Raw genomic sequence first — 15,716 nt, 5'->3', positions numbered from 1 at the left:
TGAGACCACGTCTGCAGTATTGTGTCCATTTCTGGGCTCCCTAGTTCAAGAGAGACAAGGAACTCCTGGAGACAGTCCAGTGGAGGGCTGCAAAGATGATTTGGGACCTGGAGCTTCTCTTTAGAATGGCAGACTGAGAGACATGCGGCTGTTGAGTCTAGTGAGAAGACAACTGAGAGGGGATCTTAGCAATGCTTATAGGGTGGGTGTGAAGAGAATGGGACCAGATTTTTCAGAGGTGCCCAGGGCAGTGGGCACAAATTGGAACACCAGAAGTTCCATGAGCTTGAGAGAGCTCCTTTAATCTGAGAGTGACAGCATTGCAACAGGTTGCCCAGAGAGGTTGTGGAGTCTCCTTGAAAGATACTCGGAACTTGCCTGGATGTGATTCTGTGCTATCTGCTCTAGACAAACCTGCTTTAGCATCAGGGTTGGACTAGGTTATCTCCTTATGTCTCTTCCAACCCATACCATTCTGTGATCCTTTGATTCTGTAAACTGAAGGATAGATGAGTTTGGATTTTGTTTACAAAAAATTGAAAATAATTTCAAACTGTGTGAATAAATACATTTCACAATCTGTGTGTATATATACATTCACACAGACCTAAGTACAGTTACTATCTAAAAAGGAACAGGAATAGTTTTTGTTGGAAATATTTTTAAATGTAGACTTCAGGTTTCCTTTTAAAAAGGCAGTAAACTTCTAAATATCTTGTTCGCTTACAGCCAATACAGACCTGTGAGTACATCTTGTATACTGCTGCCAGCAGTTTAATGTGCTTAATTTTCATGATGATTTTCACACATTGTAGCATTCACTGGATACAGAAAACATTGAGTAGAGCTAAAAATAACACGCTATTTCAGGGAGTGGTGTGGGGAAAGAAGCAAGTCACGTTTACATATCAAATACATACAAATTGTTATCAGTGCTCCTTTTACTGCCGAAGAAGAGATATATGCCTAAACTGGAATGTCATTTTACAGATACCATCTTTTGAAATATTTCTGAATAGGAATCTTGGTATTTATACATACAGCTCTCAAGAATTTGAGGTACTTCTAAGTCTTAACTGTCAGGATTATAAATCTGTCAGCATTGTTCATCTCTGATTCCTTTATTTTTTTAGCAGCTTGAGTGAAGTCACAGCCCTTAAGCAGTTTTATTCACAACCCTCCCCACTTAGCTGGTGAAACTACTGTTTGCTAAAGGTGCTTTTCTCAGTATTTTTCCAGTTACTTGTTGATGGGTCTGATCCTTTTTTATTATGCATAAAGTAGTTCAGGTCAAGACTATGTTTTCAGAGTCTACACAACAAAAAAAGACATTGTTTCTGTACTTCTGCCCTGAAGGGACAAAAAGCCTCAAAAATGCTCTGAACCAGACAATGGGGCAGGAGCCAGCAGGTCTGGTTTTTCAGGAAAATGCCCACATGGCCCAGGCTTGTCTGAACATGCCCTGGAGTCCAAGTGGGCCAGGTGTGTGTGCCTTTGGCCACATTTGGAGAAAAGTCATTCTATGGGTTACAGTGCCAGATTTTTATCTCTCAATCTTTGTGTCACTGGGCATTATTGTCACAGGAAATCTATAAATACTAGCCCAAAGAGCCAGCGCTTTGCCTTGCAATTGTCCGAGCTCTGGGAGAAATCACAAGTCTTGCTTGGAATCTGAGCTGTGTTTCAGTTTATCCAGACAAGACTGCAAAGACCCCTCACTGTATAGTGCTGTAAAGTCCAGGAGCAGAACAGACATGTCTTGCTGGGCTGAGAGACAAAACCCAGGAAGAGCTGAGTCCCTGGGACAGTTTTGTTTTATTGGAAGAAGCAACGAGTACTGCTGCAAAGATTGCAGCTGAAGAACCTCTCCAAATAGGCAAAGCTACAAACCCAGCAAGCCCTGCAAGCGTCAGCAGCAACCTCTTTTCTACAAAGCTTTCAGCTACAAAGCCTTCGAACATAAATCCTCAATGTGCCTCAGTGACAAGCTGCAGGCACCAACAGAAAGTGAAACTGTTCCTGCAGCTTTCACATAGTCAGTGCCATTTAGGTTTTGTTTAAACCCCAATGTGTGCTGTGGGGTACTGTGATCAGTGAGTAATTATGAAATCTGATTTTTATAAGCATCTATTAAAGGTCTGTTGCCCTAGAGAATTCTAGAGAGTGTGTGTGTCCCTGCCCCCTTGATGGCAATCTCCGGCTTTGATGCTGATGTTCCCTTTTTTCTTTACAGTTTAGATTGTTGTTTATTGTTTCTGGATTTTTGCTCGTATTATTTAAATTGTTACATGTTTCTGCCAGTGAGATACCTGTTCCACAGCCAAATATTTCAAACCAGTAAATAGGTTTTATTAATATTTTCCACCTTTTTTAAATTAATAAAGTTATTAATATTTTTATTAAGCACTCCTCCTATTGAATATTAAAAATCTCCTTATGATCATAACAACATCGCAATGTGGAGACAGAAATCATTTTCAATGGTGGTAAGTCACAGAACCAGCTCTATTTCCAAAAGCATCCTTTTGTACAAGGTAAAGAGGGACAAAATAAACTTAAGTTGTAGTTAAGTGACCATTAAAATAATTTGAATTGCTTTCTTTGAAAGAGCAGAAAAAAACCATCTTCAGCCTTCCTTACAGATACACTTAGTTACTAAGTTAGTAAAGAATGGTGCTATAAAGCACTACTTACTCAAACTTGAATAGCTAAACAGTATATTAATTTAACTTTCATTGAATCACTTCAGGCTTATTTGTAGAGAAGATTTTACACTATTTAGCATGCTATCAAATACAAAAGTACAGTGCAAAAGTACTATTCCGAAGTGCTGTATTAATCTTGGGAGAAAAATGGGAGAATTGCACATCAACAGTGTTAGTGTCAAATTCTGGAGTTACAGTAAGTGAGTAAATAAATACTTGCATTTTCACAGTGGTAGATAACTTGCCATGTTTTCCTACAAGTGGCTTACTGGAAAAAGCCTTGGTGTTCTGTCATTCCAGTGAAATTGTAAATTCCCCAGTTTGTCATTTTTCTCACACTGCCTCATTTTCCATGTGACCCAGAGGCTTTACCTGTCTCTTCAACAAAAGCTGAAGTCTGCTTCATCAGCTTTTCTCCAAGTACCCTGTGATTGAGTTTGAAATGTATGTTACAATCTCATTATGGCATTGTTACCTTAGCAATGGAACTAGAGAAAATTTAAAAATATGTGGAAAGGAATGCTTTACATGCTAACTTGAAAATTTATTTGCTGTTGAAAAAAGGGAATAATTTAAAACCTAGAAGTCAGAATCTCAATTAGTGAATTGTAACAGAGAAAATGGAGAAGACTGCTTTGTTTACCTGTTGACAACATTCATAAAGAGCAGTCCCTTAGCTGCCTTGACACCCTAGTCAGGCAGATTGGTGGTACGAGATAAAAGCTAGCTGTTCATATTGGTTTGAACCAGAAAAATTCATTATGTTGTAAATTACCCTGAAAATATAGTTTCTGAAATAGCAGAATTGCCATGCAGACATGATAAAGAGTTTATAAGAAGGTAACAGGAGGAAGGGTTGGGTGTTTGGGCTGGGTTTTTTCACTGCACCAAACTGTACTGTTTTAGAGAAAAGGGATTCATTAGTTATTTCTAAATTTATCTTAGTTTATAGGTCTTCCAGAACCCTGCAAAACTCCCAAGACCACATATCAACGTTGCCCTTTTAGGCTTGTTTAAGATGAGAGTGCTGTCTGCAGATCACAGTATCACAGTATAACTAAGGTTGGAAGAGACCCCAAAGATCATCAAGTCCAACCTGTCTCGACAGACCTCACAACTAGACCATGGCACCAAGTGCCACATGCAATCTCGTCTTGAATACCTCCAGGGACGGTGACTCCACCACCTCCCTGGGCAGCCCATTCCAATGATGAATGACTTGCTCAGTGAAGAACCTTCTCCCCACCTCGAGTCTAAACCTTCCCTGGTGCAGCTTGAGACTGTGTCCCCTTGTTCTGGTGGTGGTTGCCTGAACAAGGGGACACAGTCTCAAGCTGCGCTACATCAACGTTGCCCTTTTAGGCTTGTTTAAGATGAGAGTGCTGTCTGTAGATGTTGTCTTCTTTTATGTCAGATAGTGCAGGAGTTTTTCTTTGAGAAACACCACGTAACTTGGTTTTTTAGCTTTGGTGATATGACAGATATTGTATATAAAGATGGCTAAATAGGATGCCCTTGAACACTGAGAAGCACAAGCACAGTGGAAATCTCTTTCCAATGAGTAATGATTTTATCACACTAGATGTGATCCTGAAGGCTATGCCAGCATTAACAGGTAGCATAGTAAGAGCAGATCTGTAGATTAGTTATCTTGACAACCCAGTGTGCATACTGTATGTTTAAGGGATTTTGATTTTGGACTAGCTCCAGCCTGGTCCTGTGGAATCAGTGGCTATCAGCAGTCTTGAGTGTAGCTGCTAGCTTGGTTTGATGAAGGGAATTTACACCATGCTCTGAAATCGTCCTGTGGTGTGAGGCAAAGTGTGGTTGGTGGGGCAGATGGGAGTCTGGTGTCAGACTGATCCAAACTAAAATGCCATTATAGGGGCACACACCTTAAACTCCATCAGTCAGGCGTCACATAAATCATGAAGTTTGGCCTCAATTCCACCTGCAGTTTTTTCCACAAAATTGTGTAAACATACCAGTGTGTCTGTACTCCAGAATTCCTCTTCCTATCTTTGCTGCCACTCTTTGCTCTGAGTCTGGTGCTGGAAAGATTTTGAGTAGAGAAGAGCTTAGTAGTGTATCTTCACTTCTTGTAGATGTTGTTTTGCTTCCTTTGAAAAAGCAAAATGCATTTAAAATGTACTTTCTCTAAAAAAACATTATTACTGACAGGAAGGTATACTAGGATCTTGAAATAGCAAAACACTGATGTGGAGAACTTTTAAATTTTCTAAAATTCATTAGTTTTCAGCTCTGAATAGGAGTAAAATTGTGAGTGTAAAGTCCACATATGAAGGGCATGGAGAACCTTTCACTATTCAGAACTGGTTTTGTTTCCTGACTTGCTACTTCTGAAAATATTTTCTGTGCCACAGAATAAAAAAAAAAAAGTGTTTTTCAATTCCAGTAAGGGCTTTTTGCCCTGTGGCCAGTGTTTGCAATTTATATTTTCTGTTGATGTATCCACCATTATGATATAAAAAAGGCATTCACTAACTTACATTTAATTTTCTACCTGAATTTAGGCCACTGAGCATTAGAGACCTGGGGTTTTACAGGCCTTTTTCAATGTAGTAGTCATTGTATACTGTGAATCTCTTTGCGCATTAGAAGACTGTTCCTTCAGCTGTATAATTTTACAATAGATAGTTTCAATAGCACATGGAAATATTCCTGGCTTTGAAGCTTAAGCTGCACAAGGGAGTCCTAAATGTCTTGGTTGTAGGTGTGATGTTGTTAGAAGTTACGGCCAAATTGTATGATGCCATGAAGGGACCCTAAGTCCTTTACTCATAGATGTGTGATTTAGCATTGGTGGTGTAGCAGTAGTAGTAATAACAGTAATATGATTCTCCTTGCCGATTTACAATGATGCTAAAAGCCTCAAAGAAAGTAAGCCTTAGGTTTTAGTTATGCTGTAGTATCTTTGAGATTTAAGAGGTGTGGTATTTGAGATACTTTTGTAACTGATATTTATATGTCCAAATTTAACTGATTTTTCTATGCTTTCGTTTCTACATCTGTAAATTAAGAGATAACTGGTATTCACTTTGAGAAGAACTTCTAAGTAAGATGGACTGACAGAGGGGATGAGTTACTCAGGATGAACTTTACATCATTACAGTGTTTGAGGAAATACTGTAACGTATGTTTGATGGCAGTTAAAGTTATGACACTTGATCGCTGCCCACATGAAATACAGTTTACATCATTGTCTGAATTAGCTGTGTAAGTGTAATTTTGCACTCAAGGGCAGGTTAAAATGTGGTCTGTTACTGTAAGGATTTTGTAATTAAGCTTAATTTCTTACAGGAAGTGCTGAAACAGCTACAAGGAAGTATTGAAGATGAAGCAATGGCATCTTCTGGACAAATTGACTTACTGGAACGACTTAAAGGTAAACCTAGAATAATGTTCTAAGCAGGCTCATTTGTTTCTCATTTGTTTTTCCTTTTGGATGAAATTTTGTACCTTGGCTGCATCTTCTTTCCAGGGCTGACTTTGATGATTAGGCATTGTCTCAGTGTCTGTTGGTTTTGCTAAGCATTTAAAGACACATTCTGAAAAAACAAAAAAGTGTGTTTCTGTGCTGCTTCTATGCTTTTGCTACTGTTATTTTAGGGCTTATTATGACTATATGTTATAACTTGCATTTCTTTCAGTTCTTCAGAAAAAAATACATTTGTTTAGTGATGGATTTGTTCCTGTGGTAGTTTTAGGCTGTGCCTAGAAGATTTTCCACAGATCTTGAACAGAAAGTAGTAGAATGTAAATAAATTATTAATGGGTATGAAAAGGAAAATAGTGATAAGTTCTGAGAAATCCCATTGGATAGATAACAGACATAAAACTTAGATCTGTAAACTATTTCTCTTTTCATCATCCTCGCTCTGGGAGACACTAACTTGTGCTTCTGCTTGGCTTTACTGACGTTGGCTGTGCTCTTTGTTGTGGTTGAGTATCTTAACACACAACTCTCTGTTCTTTCTCTTGTCCCTAATATACGGGGAGTAGAGGGAAGGGAGCAGAGAAGGGGAAGCTACTAGCAGTCCCCCTGGTTTGTCCAGGGGGGTTCTTGTGCTGTTTATAAATTGTAAATGCCTGTAAATATTGTAAATACTGTATATTTTGTACATACCCATTGCATTTCCATTTTAGATTGTAGTTTTGCCTGTAAATACAGCTTCATTTGCTTCCAACTGAGCTGGTCGGGCAGTTTAATGTTGGGTGACATTTTCAACCCACCACATTTCAATCCACTGGCTGCCCAATGCAAGGCAAGGAAGCAAAAATGAAGCTGTTTTTGGTTTTGTGGCATTCGGTATGCTCTGTCTTAAGTTTGAGGCTTTATAAATGGTTTGTTTCTGTACTGATTGACCAGGTTGGTGGGTACTTTGTGTATAAGTTGTTCCATTGGTTTAAAAACAAGGTAAGAAGGTTTGTTGATTACTGCTTTGCATTTGTTGGTTTGGGGGGGATACAGCAATTTGACTGTGAGTGTTCCTCCTGAGTTTTTTGAATTTAATGTTCCTGTAACTGAAAGTTATCTAGGTGGTTTGAATCTTAAGATGGTCTGTTCATTATGTCTAAATTTGTTATTTGTGGTGGTAATAATAGGTCTCTTAATAGCAATGTGACGAGAGAGATGTGGTGCTAATTGTCTCTAAACGGAGGAAAAGATGTAAGAGATCTGGGTCTAATGCAGGCAGTTCAAGTAGTGAGGAAGCAGGAAAAGCTGCAGCAACAGGCAGTAGCAGGTGTTAATGGAAAAACTGCTTTGAACCACAGCAAACACTTAAGGCAGCGCTGGGAGCAAGCCAGTGGGAGGGTGGCCAGTAGCTCAGATGGTGCCAGTGGTGGCAGCGAGCCCTGTTCAACTGGTGGATGTGCAGGTGGCAGCAGCAAGATCAGCTGTGCCCATAAAGGTGGCAGCAGTGGTGGTTTCTCTGGCAGCCCCAACCCAGCAACAAACAGTGGCATCAGGTGCTACCGTGAATAGTCATCCATACTATAAAATCACTTACAGAGATGTGACAGAAGAACTGCACTGTGTTATATGTGATTCGGACAAGGTCTAAGGGTGATGGTGGCTCTGACGCTAAGGAGGCAGAGAGGTTTCTGCTCACAGTGGCTGGAACAGAAGTGTGTCCAGCAGCAGTGGCAGCAGAGTCCCAAAGAGCACCTGGTAACACGGTTTCTGTGCCAGCCCCTTCTGCTTCTGCCAGTCCCACTGAGAATCTCCAAGCAGCACCAGTATCTGTAAAGCTTGTTGCTACTGTGGAAAATGATTCTTCTGATCCAGGTCAAAGTTCTCCACATAAAGGCAAAGACAAACAAGCCGGTCTTAGATGACCCCTTTGATATTCCTCCTCAAATGCAGATACAAGTCAAGCCAAGAAAACTAATCAGGGTGATAGTGATGTAGAAAAGAAAGTTTGTCTTAAACATCTAGCTGACTTAGTGAAGCCACCAGTAGATGATGGAGATGCAAAACAGGGTAGGAATTCTAGATCAGGAACCAAGGGAGGTGCTTCTAAACTTGAGGTGATCAAACAGAGGCTTTTAACAAGTTCTGGGGAACAGCAGGATGAGGAAGATGAGGGTGATGAGGATGAGAATGATGATAGAGATAAGGATGATATATAATCAGCTAATGCACCCAGGCAGGAAATTAGGCATGTAAGAAAAGATTATGTTAGAGAAGATGCTGAACCAATAATGAGCTGGTTGGGAAGATTCTATGATGCAAGTGCTCCTGCTTTAATAGTAGGTGACAAGTACATGATAACAGCTTGGAACTCTTGCAAAGCAGTTGCCATGGTAAAGTTTCTCTGTGGACATGCCTGCTATTGGTTGTGCTGATGCAGTATCAATCCAGTGATGATTTACCATGGAACCCACGGAGATTGCATACTATAAATGAGGGACTCAAGCATTTGAGGGAGTTTACTGTGAGAGAAATAATTTATGGAAATTATGGTACAATGAATCCTGATGAAATTCCTATGGGGACAGGTCTTGCCAAAAAGCTCATTAAACTTGCTCCTCCTAATTATACTACTATTTTAGCAAGCAGAATTGTGGCAAGAAACTATGGCGGTGTGCCTCCTACTGTTGGTTATTTTACTGACCAAATGAGGCAACTGGAGGATAGTCTCACACGTGTTTCTTTGGTCTCAGCCATTGAAACTGACTGGAGAGATGAAAAATTGCATGAAAGAGATGAAGGAGGAATTTAAAACCTCCAGATCCAGTTGGCATAGGGGGATGAACTCACTTCTTCCTCTTTCAAATGGATACAAGTTGCAGCTGTCAGAAATAAGATGTCCTGCTAGAAGACCATTTCAAACTAAGTCAGCCCAAAATAGACAACAGTGGCAATCATGTGGAAGTCTTTGGATAACCCTGCATGACTAATTTGGTGAAAATATGAATAAGTGGGTTTGTCAACCCACTAGAGCTCTTTTCAGGAGATTACGGGGGCTGCAAAGTGGCAGAGCCAGAGGTAGCAATACCGGAAGGGTAGCTGTCACTTCCTCTGTTTCCCAGAACAACTCTCATTGCTCCAACAGTGATTCTGACTCTTAACACTAAGCACTGTGTGTGTAGATGTAAGCCACATAACTAGGGGTGTTCTACCTCCCACCAGGGGGAGGAAAGGGATAATGGAGATAATGGAATCTGTTGGAATGTATTCATTCAGTGGCCTGGCACTTCAAAATTTCAGAAGTACAGGGCCTTGGTTGACACAGGAGCTCCATGTACCATAATACCATCAAAGAATCACTGGTGGATCTCAAGAGTTAACTAAGATGCAGGTTAGCAGAAGATCAACTGGGAAAGAGTGGAAGAAACACACTAATTTAACAGGACCACATGCACCTAGTATATTTTGGGAATTGGCTTTCTAAGAGGAGGTGTTTCAAAGACCCTAAGGGTTACAGATGGGCTTTTGGAATAGCAACTGTGGAAACTGATGGAGGAAAATTGAGGTTGTCTGTGAGACCTGAACTTTCAGATGAATCTGCGGTTGTGGGACAACATGAGATAAAGGATGTGAAACTGCCAGTTGCTTCTCAAACTGTGCATCACAGGCAATACAGAGCCAACCATGACTCTGGTGCCCATTGATAACTTGATTTGTCAATTGGAAGGTCAGAATGCCATCAGCAAAACTCACCTTTCAACCCTCCAATTTGGCCTGTGCAAAAGCCAAATGGAGAATGGCATCTGTCTGTTGACTTCCATTCCCTGAATGAAGTAACTCTACCTATGAATGCAGCTGTACCAGACATGTTGGGACTCCATTATGAGCTGGAATCCAAAGAGACCAAGTGATATACTACCATAGATATTGCTAATGCTTTCTTCTCTATTCGCATAGCAGAGGAATGCTGCCTCAGTTTGCTTTCGCCTGGAGAGGGCTACAGTACACATTCAATCATTTGCCCCAGGGGTGGAAACACAGTTCAGCAATTTGTCATGCAGTGAACCATGATGCTTTGGAGAAAGGGGGAGCCCCAGAACACATTCCGTTCTTTGATGACATTGTATGGGGTAAAACTGCTGAGGAAGCCTTCGAGAAAGGTAACAAAATAACTGACTTTGTGTTGAAAGCGGGTTTCACCTTTAAGCGAGACAAGGTGAAAGGACCTTCCAGAGAAATCCGGTTTCTGGGAGTGCGGTGGCAGGATGGTTGCTGTCATATTCCAATGGCTGTGATAGACAAGGTCTGTACTATGGTCAATCCCATAAATAAAAAGGAAACTGTGTTTCTTAGGTACAGTGGGATTTTGGAGACTGCATGTTCCTGGATACAGTCAGATTGTGAAACCTCTGTATGATGTGACTCGAAAGAGGAACAATTTCCAGTGGGGTCCTGAGCAACAAGCAGCCTTTGACCAGATAAGGCAAGAAGTAGTCCATGCACTGGGTTTGGGACTTGTTTGAACTGGTTCAGACATTAAGAACATTCTGTATACAGCTGCAAGTGAGAATGGTCCAACTTGGTGCTTATGGCAGAGAGCTCCAGGTGAGACACGTGGACATCCACTTGGTTTTTGGAGTCGTGGCTACAAAGGCTCAGAGGCAAATTATACTCCAACAGAGAAAGAGATACTAGCTGTTTATGAAGGAGTGAAAGCTGCTTCAGAAGTAATTGGAACTGAGTCACAACTTCTTTTAGCTCCCAGATTGCCAGTTTTGAATTGGATGTTCGAAGGTAAAGGTTCTTCACCACATCATGCGACATGCTACATGGTCTGAATGGATGGCGCTGATTACACAGAGAACTTGAATTGGAAATCTTGAATGACCCGGTCTTGTGGAAGTGATTACGAATTGGCCAGAAGGCACTGACTGCACAAAACCTCCAGAGGAGAGAGTAACTTGTGCTGAGGAAGCTCCTCCTTACTGGGATCTTTCTGATGATGAGAAGAAATATGCTTTGTTCACAGATGGTTCCAGTCATCTTGTTGGAAACAAGTGGAGATGGAAGTTTGCAGTGTGGAGTCCAACATGCAGAGTTTCAGAGGCAAAAGATGGAGAAGGTGAATCCAGCCAGTTTGTAGAGGTAAAAGCTGTCCAGCTAGCTCTTGATGTAGCTGAATGTGAGAGATGGCAAAGCTTTATCACTGATAAAGCCAACACTTTGTGGGGTTGGCTAAAGGAGTGGAGAAAGAATGGATGGCAGAGGAAAGGAAAGCCTATTTGGGCTGCTCATCTGTGGCAAGAGGTTGCTACTCACATTGAAAGGAAAATTCCAGTGAAAGTGAGACACATTCACATTCGCATACCTGAGAGTAAAGCTACTGAGGAACATCAACACAGCCACCAGGCAGATTTAGCTGCAAAAGTTTCTCAAGTAGATGCAGACTGTGAGCTTGATCTTTACTGGAAATACTGAGGTGAGCTCTTTTTAGCTCAGTAGGCTCATGATGCATCAGGACATCAAGGTAGAGATGCAACCTACCAGTGGGCTCATGTCAGATACATTGACATTTCCATGGACTCTATTGTGCAAGTCATACGTGACTGTGACATTTGTACTGCTATAAAGCAAGCTAAGTGTATCAAGCCCTTGTGGTATGGTGAACGATGGTCTAAGTCTGATGAAGTCTGGCGGATTGATTACATCACTCTAGGTCGTTCTCGATCTGGTAAACAATGTGTGCTTGACGCACTGAATTTAGGGAGTAGAACCTCAAGCAATGCTCAGCTGATAGAAGGAAATGTTTTAGCCCTTGTGGGCCACAAACCTTGGGGAAAAAATGCAACTGTGTAGAGAGAAAAAAAGCATTTAGCTGATTACCGGCAGCCATTGTGACTCAGGGAAGCCACACAACGACCTGAGAATAAGAGCCAGTAAACATTGCAAAAGAGTCTTTTGTCTTCTCTCTGAATTTAGATAAGAGACACGTGATCATTTGCCTTTTGTCTAACACCTGTCTGAGCCTTGCTCAGGGATGTGTGTTCCCTGGCATTTCCTTGGCGGGCAGTCACGAATCTGCAACTGTCGCACGGACACATCTAATTACCAGTCACAAGTTGCTTTTGAGTATGTTAGCCTATAAAAAGAAAAGACTTTGTACAATAAAGTAGACACTTCGCTTGCATCCAGCTTTGTCTCCATCTCTCAATCGTGGTATGTGCTGACTATGGTAAAGGAAAGCACTGGATGGTTGGAAACTCCTCATGCTACTGCACGTAACACCATTCTTGGTCTGGAAAGACAAATCCTGTGGAGACATAGTACTCCAGAGAGAACTGAATCAGACAATGGAACTCATTTAAAAAAAAATCTTGTAAAAAACTGGGCTACAGGGCATGGCATCAAGTGGGTATACCACATTCCTTACTATGCACTAGCTTCAGGGAAAACTTAACGTTATGATGGTTTGCTGAAAACCGCTCTGAAAGCCATGGCGGGGTGGATCTTTGAAAAACTGGGAGAAACATGTAGCACAAGCAACCTGGTTGGTAAATAGTAGAGGTTCAGTAATTCAAGCTGGACTGGCACAATTAGATTTGTTATGAAAGGTAGAAGAATAAAGTTCCTGTTAATTGAGAAAAGAATCTGTTAGGGAAAACTGTTTGGGTATTCTCTCGTTCAGGAGAGGCCAAGGCTATCAGAGGGGTGGTTTCTGCTGAAGGTCCTGGTCACACTTAGTGGGTAATGCAAGAGAATGGTGAAATTCAATATATTGTGCTAAGAAATCTAACGTTAGCTGAGAGAGTTTAAATTCAGAGTGTATAGTGCAAGCCATTAGGAGTTTCTGTTTTAAGATACAACATCACCCTCAAAGGAAGAATCCATGAGGAATCTGTGGTGCACAAACCCTTAGTTACCTGAGAGTGCCTGTCCTTTTCTTTGTCTCATCTACAAAGACATAAACTGTTTTCTTATTTCCAGTTTTTTGAGCTTTTAAGTCATCTATACCTGAGATAGCTGAAAGGGACGATAAACTGAAAATATGAACTTTATTCATTATTGTAAAGACTATTTTAGATTATATGGATAGCAATAGCAACCAGTGGAATTATTTAGAAGGGGTGGATTGTGGTAGTTTTAGGTTGTGCCTAGAAAATTTTCTGCAGATCTCGAACAGAAAGTAGTAGAATGTAAATAAATCACTATAGGGTGTGAAAAGGAAAATAATGATAAGTTCTAAGGAATCCCATTGGATAGATAACAGACATAAAACTTAGATCTGTAAACTATTTCTCTTTTCATCTTCCTCGCTCTGGGAGACACGAACTTGTGCTTCTGCTTGGCTTTACTGACCTTGGCTGTGTTCTTTGTTGTGGTCGAGTATCTTAACACACAACTCTCTATTCTTTCTCCCGCAGTATACGGGGTGGGGAGTAGAGGGAAGGGAGCAGAGAAGGGGAAGCTACTAGGAGTCCCCCTAGTTTGTCCAGGAGGGTTCTTATGCTGTTTATAAATTGTAAATACTGTGTATTTTATGCATACTCATTGCATTTCCATTTTAGATTGTAGCTTTGCTTGTAAATACGGCTTAATTTGCTTCCAACTGAGCTGGTCTGGCAATTTAATGTTGAATTCAAATTTTCAACCCACCACATTACAATCCATTGTTTTTTCTAACCTTGCTTGCATGTCCTGCGCTCTCCATTTCATTTTACCACTGAACCAAAAATGTCATAGATGGCTACATTTAAGGGCCCTGTGACTAACAGAGTTGTCATGATTCATGTATCAGTGAAGCATCTGCAGGAAGGATCTCTGAGAAGCTATTTGGAAGTGGGCCACCAGAACAATTCATAAGACATTAATGGAAAACTATGCCCATTTCTTAAGCCTCAGGGAAAGAGGCAGGCTCATGTGGAGACACTGTTCTGTTTGTCAAGATTGTAGTTTGGCCATCTAGGTGACTTCTGTTCTCAAAGTGTGCTGTTTAAGATTGGGTTTGTTCCCATTTCATTTTTCTATGGATTTCCATGCAAAACGCAACCATCAAAAAATCATGTATTTGTTCAGGAAATAAGGAATTAAGATAGACATTTTATTCTAAATTTGTGCTATTGAACTTCAGTTTTGAAAATGTCTACTCTTTATTGTCTAGAGCTGAACTTGGAAAGCAGTAACTTCCCTGGTGTGAAGTTAAGGCCTAAGGCATCCGTGCGTTCATATGGGAGCCGAGAAGGGTCCGTGTCAAGCCGTTCAGGAGAGTGTAGTCCTGTTCCCATGGGATCCTTTCCAAGAAGAGGATTTATGAATGGAAGCAGGGAGAGCACTGGTTATTTAGAAGAGCTAGAAAAAGAGAGGTAAGTTTCTTTGTTTTTTCATCTAGTATCAACAGTCTTCAGTTTTAACATAAAAGTTTACTGATGCACTGAGTATTCAGCTATCATAGGTATGGTTTTGAGATCACTGGTACATTTATCTTGACAGTTCAGGAAATCAGGAATCTACACACTCAAAACAAATGTTAAACACATCATACAGTTTCTACTGTTTCTTCATATAGATATTTCTTCATTACACTGTTGGCTGAAAATTATTTTGATCGGCAGATTGTCAGCATCTGAAATACATTTTGAGACGGTGAAGCATCTCAAACACCTCCATTATCACCTCACCACTGTTGATAAGTGCTGTTAATGCTTAGTGCAATCTTTGTCTTTTTTTGCAAGTGATTATACTACCATGTCAGGTTGATCAGTTACTTCCTATTAGCAGACATTTACCTAGTGATACTGCTCTCTCAGCAAAAATGTCAAGTAAACAAAAGTAGTTGCACATTCAGGATGTTGTTCCCATCTGATGTTTTTTGTTGACAAAATCATGGAATTTCTTGGAAGGTAGTGGTATCCATTTAATAGGACTTTCATTTATGTTTTAAGTGAACTCCAGGTCACTTGGAACAAGTGGTATGATTTTATAGCAGCTGGAGTTCTTCAAGGTGGTTAGAACATTTGATTTATGATCTGTGGTCTTTTCCCACTGTTATCAATTCTAAGGTGATAGTTCTTTAGATGTTTTGGCAATAAAGACAGCTTAGGCAGTGAGCTGGTCTTTGTTCCAAATAACGTAAAAAACACAGATAAAGATATTTTCATTTCAGATATCTTAGGCAGTGTTACTCTCATAGCTGATGGGGTGAAGATTTGTGCTGGGTGAATGATCTATATTGTAGAGGCATTGCCAGGTCGCATCTGACATCATTATTAGTGAAATGATGGATAATCCAAACTCCCCTGTAAAAGTGCAAATACACTGTTCCAAAGGACATATTGATGTGAACCCAGGGAAGCCAAATGGGATAGGGGGGTGTATGACCATGCATCTGAAATCACTACCATTTCTGAAAGAAAATTAACCACTTGTTTCTCTATGCTTTGTTGCTGAATTTGTTTGGTGTACTTACTAAGCTTCAGTGTTTCTATGTATAAACACATGGTATTTGCTGATAGAATTGAAATAGACTTTCAGAGATCATATGGAACTTGACAAGCATCAAAATACTAAGATTATGTAGA

The 15,716-nt window shown here is 40.5% G+C and overlaps 1 protein-coding gene across 3 annotated transcripts in view; it reads left to right on the top strand.

The window, feature by feature from the left end:
• Positions 1 to 15,716, top strand: part of APC (APC regulator of WNT signaling pathway) — an 80,529-nt gene that overhangs the window by 13,271 nt on the left and 51,542 nt on the right. For all 3 annotated transcript variants that reach the window (XM_054177933.1, XM_009896059.2, XM_054177936.1), the window contains exons 2-3: positions 6,027 to 6,111; positions 14,300 to 14,501. In XM_054177933.1, the coding sequence (XP_054033908.1) occupies positions 6,027 to 6,111; positions 14,300 to 14,501 (287 nt within the window). The remainder of the gene's footprint in view (positions 1 to 6,026; positions 6,112 to 14,299; positions 14,502 to 15,716) is intronic.

Source organism: Dryobates pubescens, chromosome Z, assembly GCF_014839835.1.
Source record: "Dryobates pubescens isolate bDryPub1 chromosome Z, bDryPub1.pri, whole genome shotgun sequence".
Lineage (NCBI taxonomy): Eukaryota > Metazoa > Chordata > Aves > Piciformes > Picidae > Dryobates > Dryobates pubescens.
The sequence above is the reverse complement of the archived record's forward strand: the minus strand, read 5'-3'. Positions and strand labels throughout refer to the sequence as shown.